We start from the raw sequence: 13,930 nt of genomic DNA, 5'->3' as shown, positions 1-13,930 counted from the left end.
CACCCTACGTAAGTTTGAAAGCAAATAAGAAAGGAAACTAGTGTTCTACGATACAATCATATAACTGAGGTCAAAATACCAAGTCTATAGTTTTGTACAAATTAGAAACTCAAATTACTGATATTGACAAGCTAGAATATAAAATAAGAGCCTCTTATCTTTTCTATTTGCTAAAATATTGCCCATGTAATAAATAAAACACAGTGGCACCCTGCTCACCTTTTTCCATTTTTGGAAATGCTCACCTGTATACATTTACTTTTATATCTGACAAGAATAACCAATCGGAAGCTTAGAATGTCCCCCTAGTGGCTTTCTTAGCCATTTTAATGGGTTTGGATGCCCTTTCTTTTATTTGAACCAATATTTCAAGGAGGTAAGGTGTGTCTTTAGTCTGTTTGAAATTTCATATTTTTTTAGATTAAAATACATCTTAATTACTTAGCTTTATAAATTATAGTGGAATTCTATGGTATTAATGTAGTAATTTATGATTTTTTGGTTATTGAACTGTATATATATAAAACCTAAAAAAATTATTTTGTTTCATATCTTCCACGTGCAAAATTTTAAAAGGCTTAGCAACCTACATTAAGCAGGAACCGAGTACAAAGGTCATAACTAGAGGAGATAATTGTTTGCTTTACTTCTTTATTTACTGTTCTATGTATAAAAAATAGTTTAAGAACTTATTTCAAAATAGCAATAATCTATATACACATATAATGTATGATAATTGAAATGTGACTGTATTTTATAAAATATTAGTCGAGTAAAACCCAGCCAACTTTGTACAGACCAAAGGTCAATTGTATGTTAATGGATGCAGTAACATAAGTGCACGTGTGCTGCGTCATTGTAACTTCTGTATTGTTAGCCAGGCACGGCAGAAAGGTCAATATACAGAGATTCATTACTGAAAATAACAGATAAAATATAATGCTTTTTCTAAAGAAATATTTGATAACTATCTGGACATTATTAAGATTTTGCATGTGAAATTTGAAAATTTTCTGATGCATAAAAATATTTTTAATCTTAAAATTAATATTACTTTGCATGATAGCTAGGCAAAATGCAAAAAGAAAAAAAAAAAGACATGAGAAAAACACTGCTTAATAAACCTTAAGACTTAATAAAAAATTTGATATTTTGCATATGAAAAAATTGTAATGTTTACTGATAAGGTGTCAAATTGCGTTAACATTCGCTTACTAATTTAAAAGTTATAGCATGAAAACTATAACAGGTACAGAATGTTTATGAGGTCGGTCCGAGGGACCGAGCCTGTGCTGAAAGAGTTAAACCACACACCAGAAAAAATCTAGTGGATCACAAAATAATACGTGGTTAATGTTGAAGGGTGGAATTCCATAAAACCGGTATAACTCAGGTATAACAAAAGGCGAGTCAAAGGACAGATTGGACTTCATATTTATTTTTGGTATCTAAAACAGCTTATCTGCTAAATATTTCAACAGAATAAATTGGTAGCATTAACAACACACATTCTCAAAATTCTATATAAACATAGCTTCACTAAAAACACCATATACACATATAATACATGATATAACTGTTTTCTAAGTATGTTCTATACATCCACACTTCCAGTGTTTCTTACGAATAATGTGTTTATCCATTTATGAATATTTATACTTTTTTTCGTGAAGTCAGCCAGCCAGACTGACAATTAAACTGTTAGCAAAAGAACATAGGTTATATTTTATTTCTAAAGATCAGCATCAGGAGATAATCTATAAATGATTTTAAAAATAATTTTCCAATCAAATAAAATCCTAAATTGCACTAGAATGACAATACTGAGTTCATTAGTTGCCCAATGTTCTGTAATTAGTTCACACATATTAAACATTTTCTGTTAAATATGTAAACACAAATTGTGATAATTGTAAAGTTATATAGTTTTACTTAATTGAATATAGAAAACAATACTCATAATGAAAATGTACCACTATAACCATTAATGCTATAAACAAAAGCTTTCCACAAACACGCAAATTTAGTTTAGAAAAAAAAAAGTACAAAATTCATTAAAAATGTACTCTGAATACTTTACAAAAACTGTCACTTGTACAATTAATTTTTGGTTGTTTTCTTTCATTTGAGTATTTATATTTTCTCCAAAAACAAATAATACAAGAAAAGATTACAAAAGCTGTATAAATTATACTTGATCAATTTATCCTTATTCTAACAATTATCACAAACCAAAAAAAATCAAGTAAAAATTAATGTAGAGTAAAGTTACAAAGGTCTCAAGATTTGTCAGAATGACTGAAATTCTTATTGATCAAATATCTCTCAAATCTGTTATATCTCTCTGTTATAATTCAATTTTAGGGCAAGTCAGCTTATGAAATTCATTATTTCTTCAAACCTTTCTTTTAAAAAGCAAAATACAAAATTTTTACTAACCTCTCCAACGTACTTTTGAACAAGTTCTGAGCCAATGACTCTGATGAAGCAAGCATCCGTTCTATTAGCCACTGCTCGGGCACACAAAGTCTTCCCCGTTCCTGGTGGACCAAAAAGCAGTACTCCTTTTGGAGGTTCAATTCCAAGCTTAACAAACCGTTCTGGCTAAAAATTCAAAGAATCTTTCAAAAACCCTTCATACAATCAACAGAAATATTGGATTAATGGAACAGCATCAATGCTGAGTTACTATTGCTACTAGAAAGCTAATAATGGTGTAAAAAAAACTGCAAAATGAATATGTCAAAAAGACATTTATTTAAAAAGTTTAACATAATTCTGACACACAAACAAAAAGATATTTACTAGAAATGAATGACCTTTTAACACCAAATTGTTTTTTTTTAATTGGATACTCATTGTTTCACTTTAGTTTTTTTTCAGGAGCATTCTACTAAAACACAAACCATAACTGACAGTACAAAGCTTCAAAGCAATAAAGAAAAACAACAATTTGGTGTTATAAGGTCATTTATTTCTGGTATTAAAATGTCTTCTATACACCAACATGCACCACAGAAATTTAAAAAAATACTTATGAGAAAAAAAATCATCATTGAATTACTTCTTTTTAGGGTTAGGATTATTTTCCATTACATTTAATTACTTCTTTTTAGGGTTAGGATTATTCTTCATTACATTTATTACTTCTTTTTAGGGTTAGGATTATTCTCCATTACATTTAATTACTTCTTTTTATGGTTAGAATTATTCTTCATTACATTTAATTACTTCTTTTTAGGGTTAGGATTATTCTCCATTACATTTAATTTCTTCTTTTTAGGGTTAGGATTATTCTTAATTTGATTCATTTCTAATGAAACTAGACTTGCATACAATTCAACAATGAAATTAGTATCATTTGTCATCATTTTTTTAAAAATCAAATGTTCATAGAGATGTGCATTGCAAAAACTTTTAAATAAGTAAACTGTTTCAGTTATTCTAAAGCTTTCTTGACACATAAATGAATTACACTGTTAACCTTGCTTGACGTTAATACAAGAAACACCTAGATCTGTACAGCAAGGAAAGGGATTTTCATAATCATTAAGATTTCAGAATATTTTGTAAGGTGACCTCTGGTTTCTCTATAACACTCACGTGTAACAAAGGCATTTCTACAACTTCACGGAGTTTTTCAATTTGTTCTTTACACCCTCCAACGTCACTGTACGTCACATCAGGCTTCTCTTCAACCTGCATCATGGTAACTGTGGGATCAATCTTAGGTGGGAGGGGAATATGAATCTGGTACTTGTTCCTGTCCACTCTGTAAATATATTTTGATATTAGTTTCAGATGTATTTGGCTGAAATTATTGTCTATGAAACAAACAACTTGTGTGTTACAAGTATAAAGGACCACAAGTTTAAATTTACTTTATAAAGAGAGGTTCCAATTTAACTAGCATTTTCAACAAACTGTATTAACTGAATAGATGCTTTTTCTTTAATTGATGAAACATATAATGTAACAAAACCTCGACACTTTCAACATCAACCTATCAGTGAATTTTAGAATTAAATACAAGTCAGATGTACTGGATCATTACTGTAGTTGATACTCATCATATTCTGATAAACAAGTTTGTTTTATTTATGTCACAATTCCACTCTTAGTGATATTTGTGCTATATAACTGTATTTATGTTGTTTATTTATCCAAATCCTAAACTGTAGAGCTGGGCAATTAACGGAACTTGCTAACTGACTGAATGTTGGGCTCATTAACTGATTACATTAATCTGATCCATTACTATTCTAACATGAAACATGGATAATTGCAATAATCAAAAATAGTAATAACTGGAAACACTAATTTTGATTAGTTGATTCTTTTTTGTTACAAACAATTTAATCGTAAATTAGGTTAACTGCTTATTTTATGTGACACTAATCAATGTACTTGATGCTCATTATTTATCAATTATATTCATTAACTGAGTTATTGTTCAGCTCTGCTAAGCTGTATTAACAGAGTAACTGAACAAACCATAACGATTCATGCATAACAAATACTGTCATTACGAACATACCGAGAAAAGATGATAAAACCATTACCACTTTTACTCAAAAGATGTCATCAGAAAAATATTACACTGTAATATTCTGTATTTAGTCAAACACCATTCATAACAGTACATCATTTACATCCACACTATTAAATTTATCAGCACACGATGGTAATTTAACAGGATATTCACTTTAAAAGATATGCTGAAGTATTTTACAAACATAACTTTTTGGAATATTCACTTATGATTGGACATCTAAATTTGAACACTTCTGGTTTCTATAAATTTAAGAGCTTCACAGTTAAAAACAAACCAACATTACCATGGATTTGAGTACACATTTGACAGGAAAGATAAACACACCTATATATATTCCAGACTGGTTATCCAACTGAGATTGTAGTTTACACTAGCAAAGTTACAATGATTACAACAGTAAAATATTTTAAATTACACTTTCATAAATTTTCCAAATAGCCAAACTCTCACATAAATGATTCACAAGTGCTAGGTGTCAACATTTGTTTCTTGGACTTACTATAAGAAAGCCGTAGAAATGTGTTTCCTTGCTTACTTACCCAACTCTCATGCCTTCTTCAATATCTGTGGGAGCCACCGAGTCAGCCAAATCAACCACAAATTTGGCAAACTGCTTGACATTGATAATGTATTTTGGGTCATCACTATCTGCATTGATGATTTTTGTACACCTAGCAACTTGCAATGGTTGTTCATTCTGAAGAGTTTGTTTGTCAGCAGCTAAGTCCCACAGTGCTGGAGGTGCTAGCCCTGTATCAGATTCTTTAATTCCTGCAGATTGTCATCATAAAAAATGTTTCACATCTTTTAACATATCAAAACTTTTAAAATTCAAACTATGAAACCACATCTGATTATTTTTTAACCAAAATGCTGCATACCAATCAATATAAGTTCATTGACAGCTTCATTCTGTTGGAAATGGCATATTTTCCATCCTAGGTCTTCACATGTATTTTATGGTTTATAACATTCAGTCATTAGAATATTACAGCAAATTACACAGACTACCATAAACACGATCATGTACAGAAATCATGGTTTACATCAGTAACAATGCTACGAACTAAAATAGTATTTATTACATATAACAGTTATAAACTTTTGTAATTTTTATTATGTTATATATTATTCTCAGAGCTATTAGTCAAATTTAACTGGGCTCTTACTATATACAGAAGCAATGTTATTTCATTACATTAATTTAGCTATGTGTGTGACTGAGAGTTTGTGAATTAAAGGAAATGTATGTTTTTGTACATAAACGCGTGTTTTAGGGTTAGATGTACACATTTTTAAATGTTTGTGTGTCCCCAATAGACAACTATCCAAAGTATATTTCTAACAGTAGAACAAATTATTTAAAAAAAATTCTTATCCAATAGGCTAAGTATAATGGCAATATAACTTTTTGCCATGTAGTTCCACACTTCTGACATTTAATTACATAATTCTGTTAACATTATTTATCTGAAGCAATATTACTGTACTCAATAAAACTTATAAATGAAGTAAAAACACAAAAATTTAAGAATGAAAATATTGACTATTTTTTTAAATTCTAAACATGCTTTTGAGTTGGACAAATGGTATATTTGTACAGACACTGGAATAAAAGGCAACATTAGATCTGATAGAGATATAAATCTTGCAAGCGTTCCAGTCATGGCTCGGTCAGAGTGTAGGTGATACAGTGTTTGAATATTTTGAAATTCTATGAATAACTTTTCCCTGCCTATATCTTAGTAAGCTATTGTGGAAAACAAACTGAGTAGACTCTCAGATAATATGATTTATGTGTCATAACAAATAACAAAAGTAATTAACACCTTCAACATGGACTTTACTGACCATAAACTTATTTTTATCAAAAAATACATAACACAGTTTAAATTTTTTTCTTCTTTTTATACCTAATAAAAAAATAAAAAGAAGAACTTCCCAACAAAATGGAAATAACTTCAGAGATTGTCAGAATTCTTTACAATTTCAAAATCTTCCTTACCAGTAAGTTCATTAACTCGTTTCAAAATAGCTTGTGTGTCATCTTCTACTTGTTTAACTGCCTTGCTGTACTGACCAGCTCCCTATCGAATGGGGAAAAAAACAACTAATCAATAACTATATTAAAATTTTATAAACACAAAAATGCATGTCAATTTAGTATCATACAGTTTTAAAAAAAGGAATACAACAACCTAAATCAAAGTATATTGAAAAACTAGCAACAAATGATTTTTTTAAATAACATAAAAGTAAAATAAAACTTCAATTTCTGCACATTTTTCTCTTTAACATCTAAAAAACCAGTTACCATAAATTAAACATAACATCCTGATCAGTATACCGTGTACGTACATTATCCTCAAAAATTGTTAACCGAACATTTCTTTAAAACTTACAAACTCTATTCTAGATGTAAATTTTGGGAAACACATAGAAATTAATATTAACTTCTGATCACAGGAACCTACCTACTTCAACCACAACTAAAAATTTTCATCAGCTAGGTACCCTAATTGTTAATATACTTGGATGTAAATCCAATAATATTTCATGAGGTTAACTCAGATTAGAAGATTTAGGCTAGTCCTAAATTTATATGCTAAGCAAACAATGCAAAACAATCTCTGTAATAAAAATAAACTAATAAAAATTCTAAAATAATAAAACTAGATATATCAAACATCCTAAACAATACTGCCAATGAAAGTAATCTTGAAGAAACATCATAATATACCTCACGGAACACACAAACGTACTTATTGAAAATATAACTAACATCACACATAATTAAAATGAAAATTTCTACATCTAAAACTGGCTGGTAAGTTTAAGTATGAATTTTAACATTTTTATTTTAAGAAATATAATTTTAATTACCACTTACATAACTTTTCAGTAGGGCAATGTCTCCTTCATCAAGTACTGCAGAAGATAAATTATATTAGATAGTTCTGTTAATTGCCAAGACATGTTTTGATAATCCCTGAAATATTCATTTATCTAAATACTATATCCAAACATGTTTATCTACACATCTAAGTATCTATATACCCTCATCTACACCTATATGTACTAGTTCTAAGAACTTATAAGTGAAAACAAAGGATGTCAACCACACAACACCTGCCGTATCCAGTATCTAAATTTTGGTACCGTCTTACTTACAACTTGATTTATTTCAATTTGATTAAGGTATATACATGTTATGGTAAAAGAAGTTGTATTTGGTTGTAATACCAAAATTTACTCTTTATCTTTCTTACTACAACAACAAAAATCATACACACTCAATGTTGTTAGATGTGCTTAAAAAATTAAATACACAATAAATATACGTCTCTTTTTATGTGAATTAGAAATACAAGTTCAATACTATGTCAGGAAGAACAATGAAGACATGACCAACTAACACATTATATTAAAAATACAATAAATATATGTCTCTTTTTATGTGAATTAGAAATACAAGCTCGATACTATGTCAGGAAGAACAATGAAGACATGACCAACTAACACATCATATTAAATACACAATAAATATATGTCTATTTTTATGTGAATTAGAAATACAAGTTCAATACTATGTCAGGAAGAACAATGAAGACATGACCAACTAACACATCATATTAAATACACAATAAATATATGTCTATTTTTATGTGAATTAGAAATACAAGTTCAATACTATATCAGGAAGAACAATGAAGACATGACCAACTAACACATCATACTATCAGATTTTAGTCCTGGCCAACGAATTTGCTGTCCCTAACATTTTTTAGTTCTAAAACAAATTTGAAATACTTGTACAGTACTTACATATTATAATATTTTTTTGTAGAAGGTAATTATTATTTTTCTATTTTTAAATTTGATAGTAGTTATTTTACTGTAGTTTAGTTAGATTAGTTAGAATTGAACAACTGAGGCACAGCACTAATACAGTACAACGTTAGACTTAGACTGTCAGGCTCAACTTACTGTTTTTTTTAGGTAATAATAATAATAGGATAAAAATATAAATAAATATCGAACTAAGACAAAGAATTATCATAAGTGTTAGTTAAGTAGAGACTATTTATTTATCTTGAGAGTTTAAATTATTGTCTTTATTATTTGACACAAACATGGGAGAGTTTAGATTTAGATTAATCTGTAATAACTTAATTTTGGTTATGAGCTTAACTTTGATGTCTATGAGGCTAAGAAAGACACAATCATGTGTACTTGAAGAATATGTTTACATGATGATACATGATAGAGAGCTTTGGTGAAAATAGCAGATTAGAAAGAGAAATCATGCAAAGAAGATAGGAAATGATGGACAGAGTTAGGGGAAAGATTGCTTTGGGCAAGTGGTGGGTTTACAATGGTGCAGAGCAGTAAAATAGTTAGGGCTACAGAGGCACACTCAGTTAGCATTGTGTTACCAGTCTCTAACTGGTTTGAACCTTTGGCTGCTTGCAATGAAGAACTACAAGATAGAGTTTTACTTGCATTAAGTATACTGATAGCATTATTTATAATGATGAATGTAAAAAGACTAACAGAAAAATGTGCTTACCACACCATGGATACTGACAGTTCAATTAATGATTTCAACGAATATTTTCTTTTTTGTATAACAAATAGAAGCAAACAATGTTGTTACTTATGAATGTTAAAAGCTGCTTAACCCTTTGACTGAAGTTTCTTTAAATGTGCACAGAATTATTATCAGCCATACACTGTATACAGCACACTTGCATTCAACTGCTGGAGGCAGACTGTATCCTATACTGCACATCTTTAAAAGAATGAAATTTTCTTTCATAAATTTCTTGATAAAGAAGTGTGGTCATTTATGGAGTGCCAAGATGCAGGAATGACTTACAGGACAGTCCTGGCTCCAATTTTCTTAATAGGGGAGGAATGTGACACATAATGGGGCTGAATCTAAAATTTGATGACTCTAACTTTTGGGGATAAATGACATTTCAGAGGGGGTGGCCCCTCCACTAGTACCAGCCCTGTTAAGGATATAAATATTGAAAGATTATCATAGATATGCCTAAAGCAACTGAAGGGTTGATTGCACCTGTCAGATAGTTTTAGGATAAAACAATTAACATTTAATTGTTGTCAAATTACCAAACTTTACAAGTATAAAGTAGCCTAATATTTGCTAATACAGAGCATTATTATTCATATAATAAAGTTACAAACATTATATTCTAAACATTGTTATTAAACTTTCACCTTAAACCAAAGATATATCAATTTTTAATGTAATAAACCTAAAATATGCTTCTTTATAACTGTTGACACAGCACAGTCTATTCTATTTGTCAAGACTTATTTTTTGACTCATTTGACTTCACTTACTCAAACTCAATTCTAAAATTTTAAAAATTCAATGAATAAATCAATATCGTAAGTAATAATTTATATGTATGTAGATCCAAGCCTATAATTTATAAATTTAGGGTTCATTATACACTAGTTAATTATAAATAATAATTGCTACAGAATTCGAAGTAAATATATCATAAACAGTATCAATAAACTGTCGCAGACTCGCATAGTCACACAGTGTTAAAATTTGCAAAATACCTTTGATTTCCTTCTCTTCCTCTTCTTTATCGTCTTTTTTAGTTTTCCGCATATCATTTCCGAGATAGTCTGGCATTTTTGATAATTTAAAAAATAAAACGACTGACTTTAATAAAACTTAAAAGAAAATTTCCTGAGTAGACGTATCAGTGCTCCTACTTAAGCCTAATGAATGACTCGACTAAGTTTAACGAAACTTTAAGTTTAATGATACGGACAACAGATGGCGATTTTTTGAAAGAAAGAAAAAAAAACGAGAAATAGAAAGTATACAGAACAACAACAACAACAAACAAAAAAAAAAAATCAGTGTCAGATAAAATGTACAGTTAGATAAGTAGAGAAATTGCTTTGAGAATATTATATTAGCTTAGAAATGTAAGATACAATTCTATCACAAGTTTTAAGGTCCAGATATTACTTTATACATAAAATGAAAAAACGTAAAATACTCACTAAGTATTTCTTAAACATCGGTGTTTAAAAGTTAAGTAGCTTGTTAGTGAGATCTTGATTGCCCATATATTGTATAATCTAATAGTATAAGATAAGCTCATAAATAATCTCATTTAAAAGGTTAGAATCTTATGATTTACTTATGGATAACTATAAATGCGTCCAACGTAGTTTATTAAAACCGGCACGTGTAGAAACCATGATGATTATGCAAAATACACATTACTGTAATAAAAAATTGATGCTAAGAAATACATTTAATAATAACTTTCGAAAAGAAATACGTTGATACGAAAACCTACTTCTAGTACATCCTCCTGTGGTATTATCAGATGAACTAATTTCCTTTATTGTAATTGTGGGTTACGCACAATAACAGGAGGCCCACAAAAAACTGTATTGTGGATTAAAAATCTGAATGCTCCGATCTCGACTAAATTTGAAGAAGAACAAAAGACTAAATACAAGTTAAACGCATTTAAAAACAAGTGAATATTTTGTTGTTTTTACTGGAGAAGTCTAATGTGTTTCAAGTCTATCTATGATTAAAATAATTCAATATATATATTTTGTGTTTCAGGCTGAGAAAATAAGTCATTGTATTCGCAAAACAATAATGCCACTCTTACTGGGAAACAGTTGCTACTCACGCGACTTATGGTCATTTTCACTATAAAATCATGGATGCTGTTATCTTGAGATATCACCTGACCTGCCAGTGGAAAAGATAACTGTTTATTGCTATAGACTATTCTACATTTCATACGAATCTTTCCTATGAGATAGTAAATGTGACACCCTAATTGAATGACCCATTTCAGTAGTCAACTAGAGCAAAAGGAACTGATTAGCTCCACTGACTAATGGTTTATATACTACATTCTCAATATGGAGAGAAATTTTGAAACATTTTATATTAAAGAAGGTGATAGAAATCATGTAGTATGCCTGTATATTACAACTTTCTTCACCTTTTTACCTTCAGGCTATCCTCAGCATTCTAACTTTAAAACCCAAAAATCATTTAAAGCATATTGTGTGTTAGTCAAGGAATCAATGTAACTTACTCATACCCCTAAAAACATTTACACCATAGCACAGTAAAACAATAAGTACAATTTTAGAAAACGAATTAAAATTATAAAATTGCAGAAACAGACGATTTAACATAGAATGTAAACATTACACATAATAGACCCTCCTATACAATCAAAAATATAAGACAAAACCATTCCTAAAGTGAGACATGACAGAATACAAAATAAGAATGAAATATATCCAAAATTTAAAAGTACAAAATATATAGCCTAACAAAAGTAAAAACACAAAATATGAAAAAATAAATGTAAATGAAACCTTACATAAAATCAAAATTTATATGCATAAAATTGTTGAACTTTTCTAAATAAAGGGGTAGAAAACATCTCGTTTACCTGCATATTATAATGTTATCAAAATATTTAAAAACGTTAAAGAATAATTTAAAAAAACATCTTAACCTTTTGTACATACTAACACGTCACCTTCAGGAAATTTTCTATTACTTTTTAACACAATTTTTTGCTGTTTTTAAATAATTATACTTAATATATTGACGATCTGTGGTATATCCAGGTGAAGCTGAATTAACTTAAGAGCTACACCGAATAGGTTTGCTAAGTAACAGGAGATTCCTTCCAGATACTGATTATATAGTATTGCTAAAACTTTTTTTTTTTTAACTGAGTCGATGTTAAACATAAGAACGAGACGAGACACAATGGTAGAACAGAATGCACAAAACCATTTTTAAAATGATCACCTTCCTGGTTTGGTTTGAATTTCGCGCAAAGCAACACGAAGGCAGGCTAGCTGCGCCAGCCGTCCCTAATTTAGCAGTGTAAGACCAGTGGGAAGGCAGCTAGTTATCGCCACCCATCGCCAACTCTTGGATTAATTTTTTACCAACGAATAGTGGGATTGACCATCACATTATAACACCCCCATGGCTGAAAGGGCAAGCATGTTTGGTGGGATTCGAACCCGCGACTCTCAGATTGCGAGTCGAGAGCCCTAACCACCTGACCCTGCCGGGCCTATCACTTACCCCCTTTAGGAAGGGGTAGTCTAAAATATTACACAGAAAAATGAACAGAGAAATGACACACATAATAACTTTTTTGACACTTTATTTAAGTATGGTACACAAGAAAAATATAATCCTTTCTCAGATCATGCAAAAATGAAACATTTAACGGGTAATCAAAACATTGTTATTCACATCAACCCATGTCCCTTGACAGAAATAAAAACGCACACTAATAGACACCAATGGCCATGATCTGTTTTACACTAACTGTATACCAAAAAGAGAGAAAATACAAAAAGTATGCATAATCATAAAAAGTACCTTCAAAATACCTATATGTTTTTTTTAGCTTTTGAATCACTGGTGGTAACTGAACCCATTATCAAACACACACGCACATATATACACACATACATTTATATGTATATTATATACTTGTGTACATGTGATTTGTGTGAGATGAAATCTTTCTTGGTTATATTGTTTCCTGGGACACATGAAAGACTTTTGCGTTCTTATATTTTCACAGGTAGGGTATGACTCGTTGCAGGTCATTTACTGGATGGTCCTGGTGTTCAAGGTAGATCCATATTCCTTTGTTTTCCAATGCCATTAAGTAGGAAGGTTTGGTTTGGTTTGTTTTGAATTTCGCGCAGGGCTATCTGCGCTAGTCGACCCTAATTTATCAGAGAAAGACTAGAGAGAAGGCAGCTAGTCATCAACCCCCACCGCCAACTCTTTTACCAACGAATAGTGGGTTTGACCGTCATATTATAACGCCCCCACGACTGAAAGGGCGAGCATGTTTGGTGGGTCGAGGATTCGAACCTGCGACTCCCAGATTGTGATAAGTAAGAGAGATATCTTCCATCTTGGAAATTGTAACTTCAACATGTGAGCATATCTGTATGATCAGAGTGTACGAATATTATTCCTCTGAAATGGCCCTTACATACTTTTCCCCAAAATGATCAATTTTAGGTGGTAGTTTTTTAAACAAACTTTACATAATTTTATGCTCAATAATTTTTCTTGTGTTCTTTAAAAATCATACGCCGATTTATTACATTTCTCCAGTTTCTGAATTTATAATTGTTGTTGTCTGTTAGCATTTCCTCCCCAAAACAGCTGAAAATAGGCTTATCCAATTTATATTGTTGCGTCAGCGAGGTCACGTGACTACAGGGGCGGATTGGGATGGCTAAGCGGCCCGGGACTGGGATCACAGAGTGGCCCTGGACAGGTTTTCTATT

The 13,930-nt window shown here is 30.4% G+C and overlaps 1 protein-coding gene across 1 annotated transcript; it reads right to left on the bottom strand.

The window, feature by feature from the left end:
* Positions 1 to 2,355: 2,355 nt before the first annotated feature.
* On the bottom strand, positions 2,356 to 10,350 carry LOC106474209 (26S proteasome regulatory subunit 7-like). Its single transcript, XM_013934901.2, has 6 exons — positions 10,154 to 10,350; positions 7,446 to 7,483; positions 6,561 to 6,642; positions 5,095 to 5,326; positions 3,604 to 3,772; positions 2,356 to 2,604 (listed from the first exon to the last, which is right to left on the bottom strand). The coding sequence occupies exons 1-6, from the start codon at positions 10,227 to 10,229 to the stop codon at positions 2,371 to 2,373; spliced, it is 831 nt and encodes a 276-aa protein (XP_013790355.2). The 5' UTR covers positions 10,230 to 10,350; the 3' UTR covers positions 2,356 to 2,370.
* Between the last annotated feature and the right edge of the window lie 3,580 nt (positions 10,351 to 13,930).

The sequence above is a fragment of the Limulus polyphemus genome, unplaced genomic scaffold (genome assembly GCF_000517525.1).
Source record: "Limulus polyphemus unplaced genomic scaffold, Limulus_polyphemus-2.1.2 Scaffold6950, whole genome shotgun sequence".
NCBI lineage: Eukaryota > Metazoa > Arthropoda > Merostomata > Xiphosura > Limulidae > Limulus > Limulus polyphemus.
Note: the sequence above shows the minus strand (reverse complement) of the source record. Positions and strands in the feature narration are given on the sequence as shown.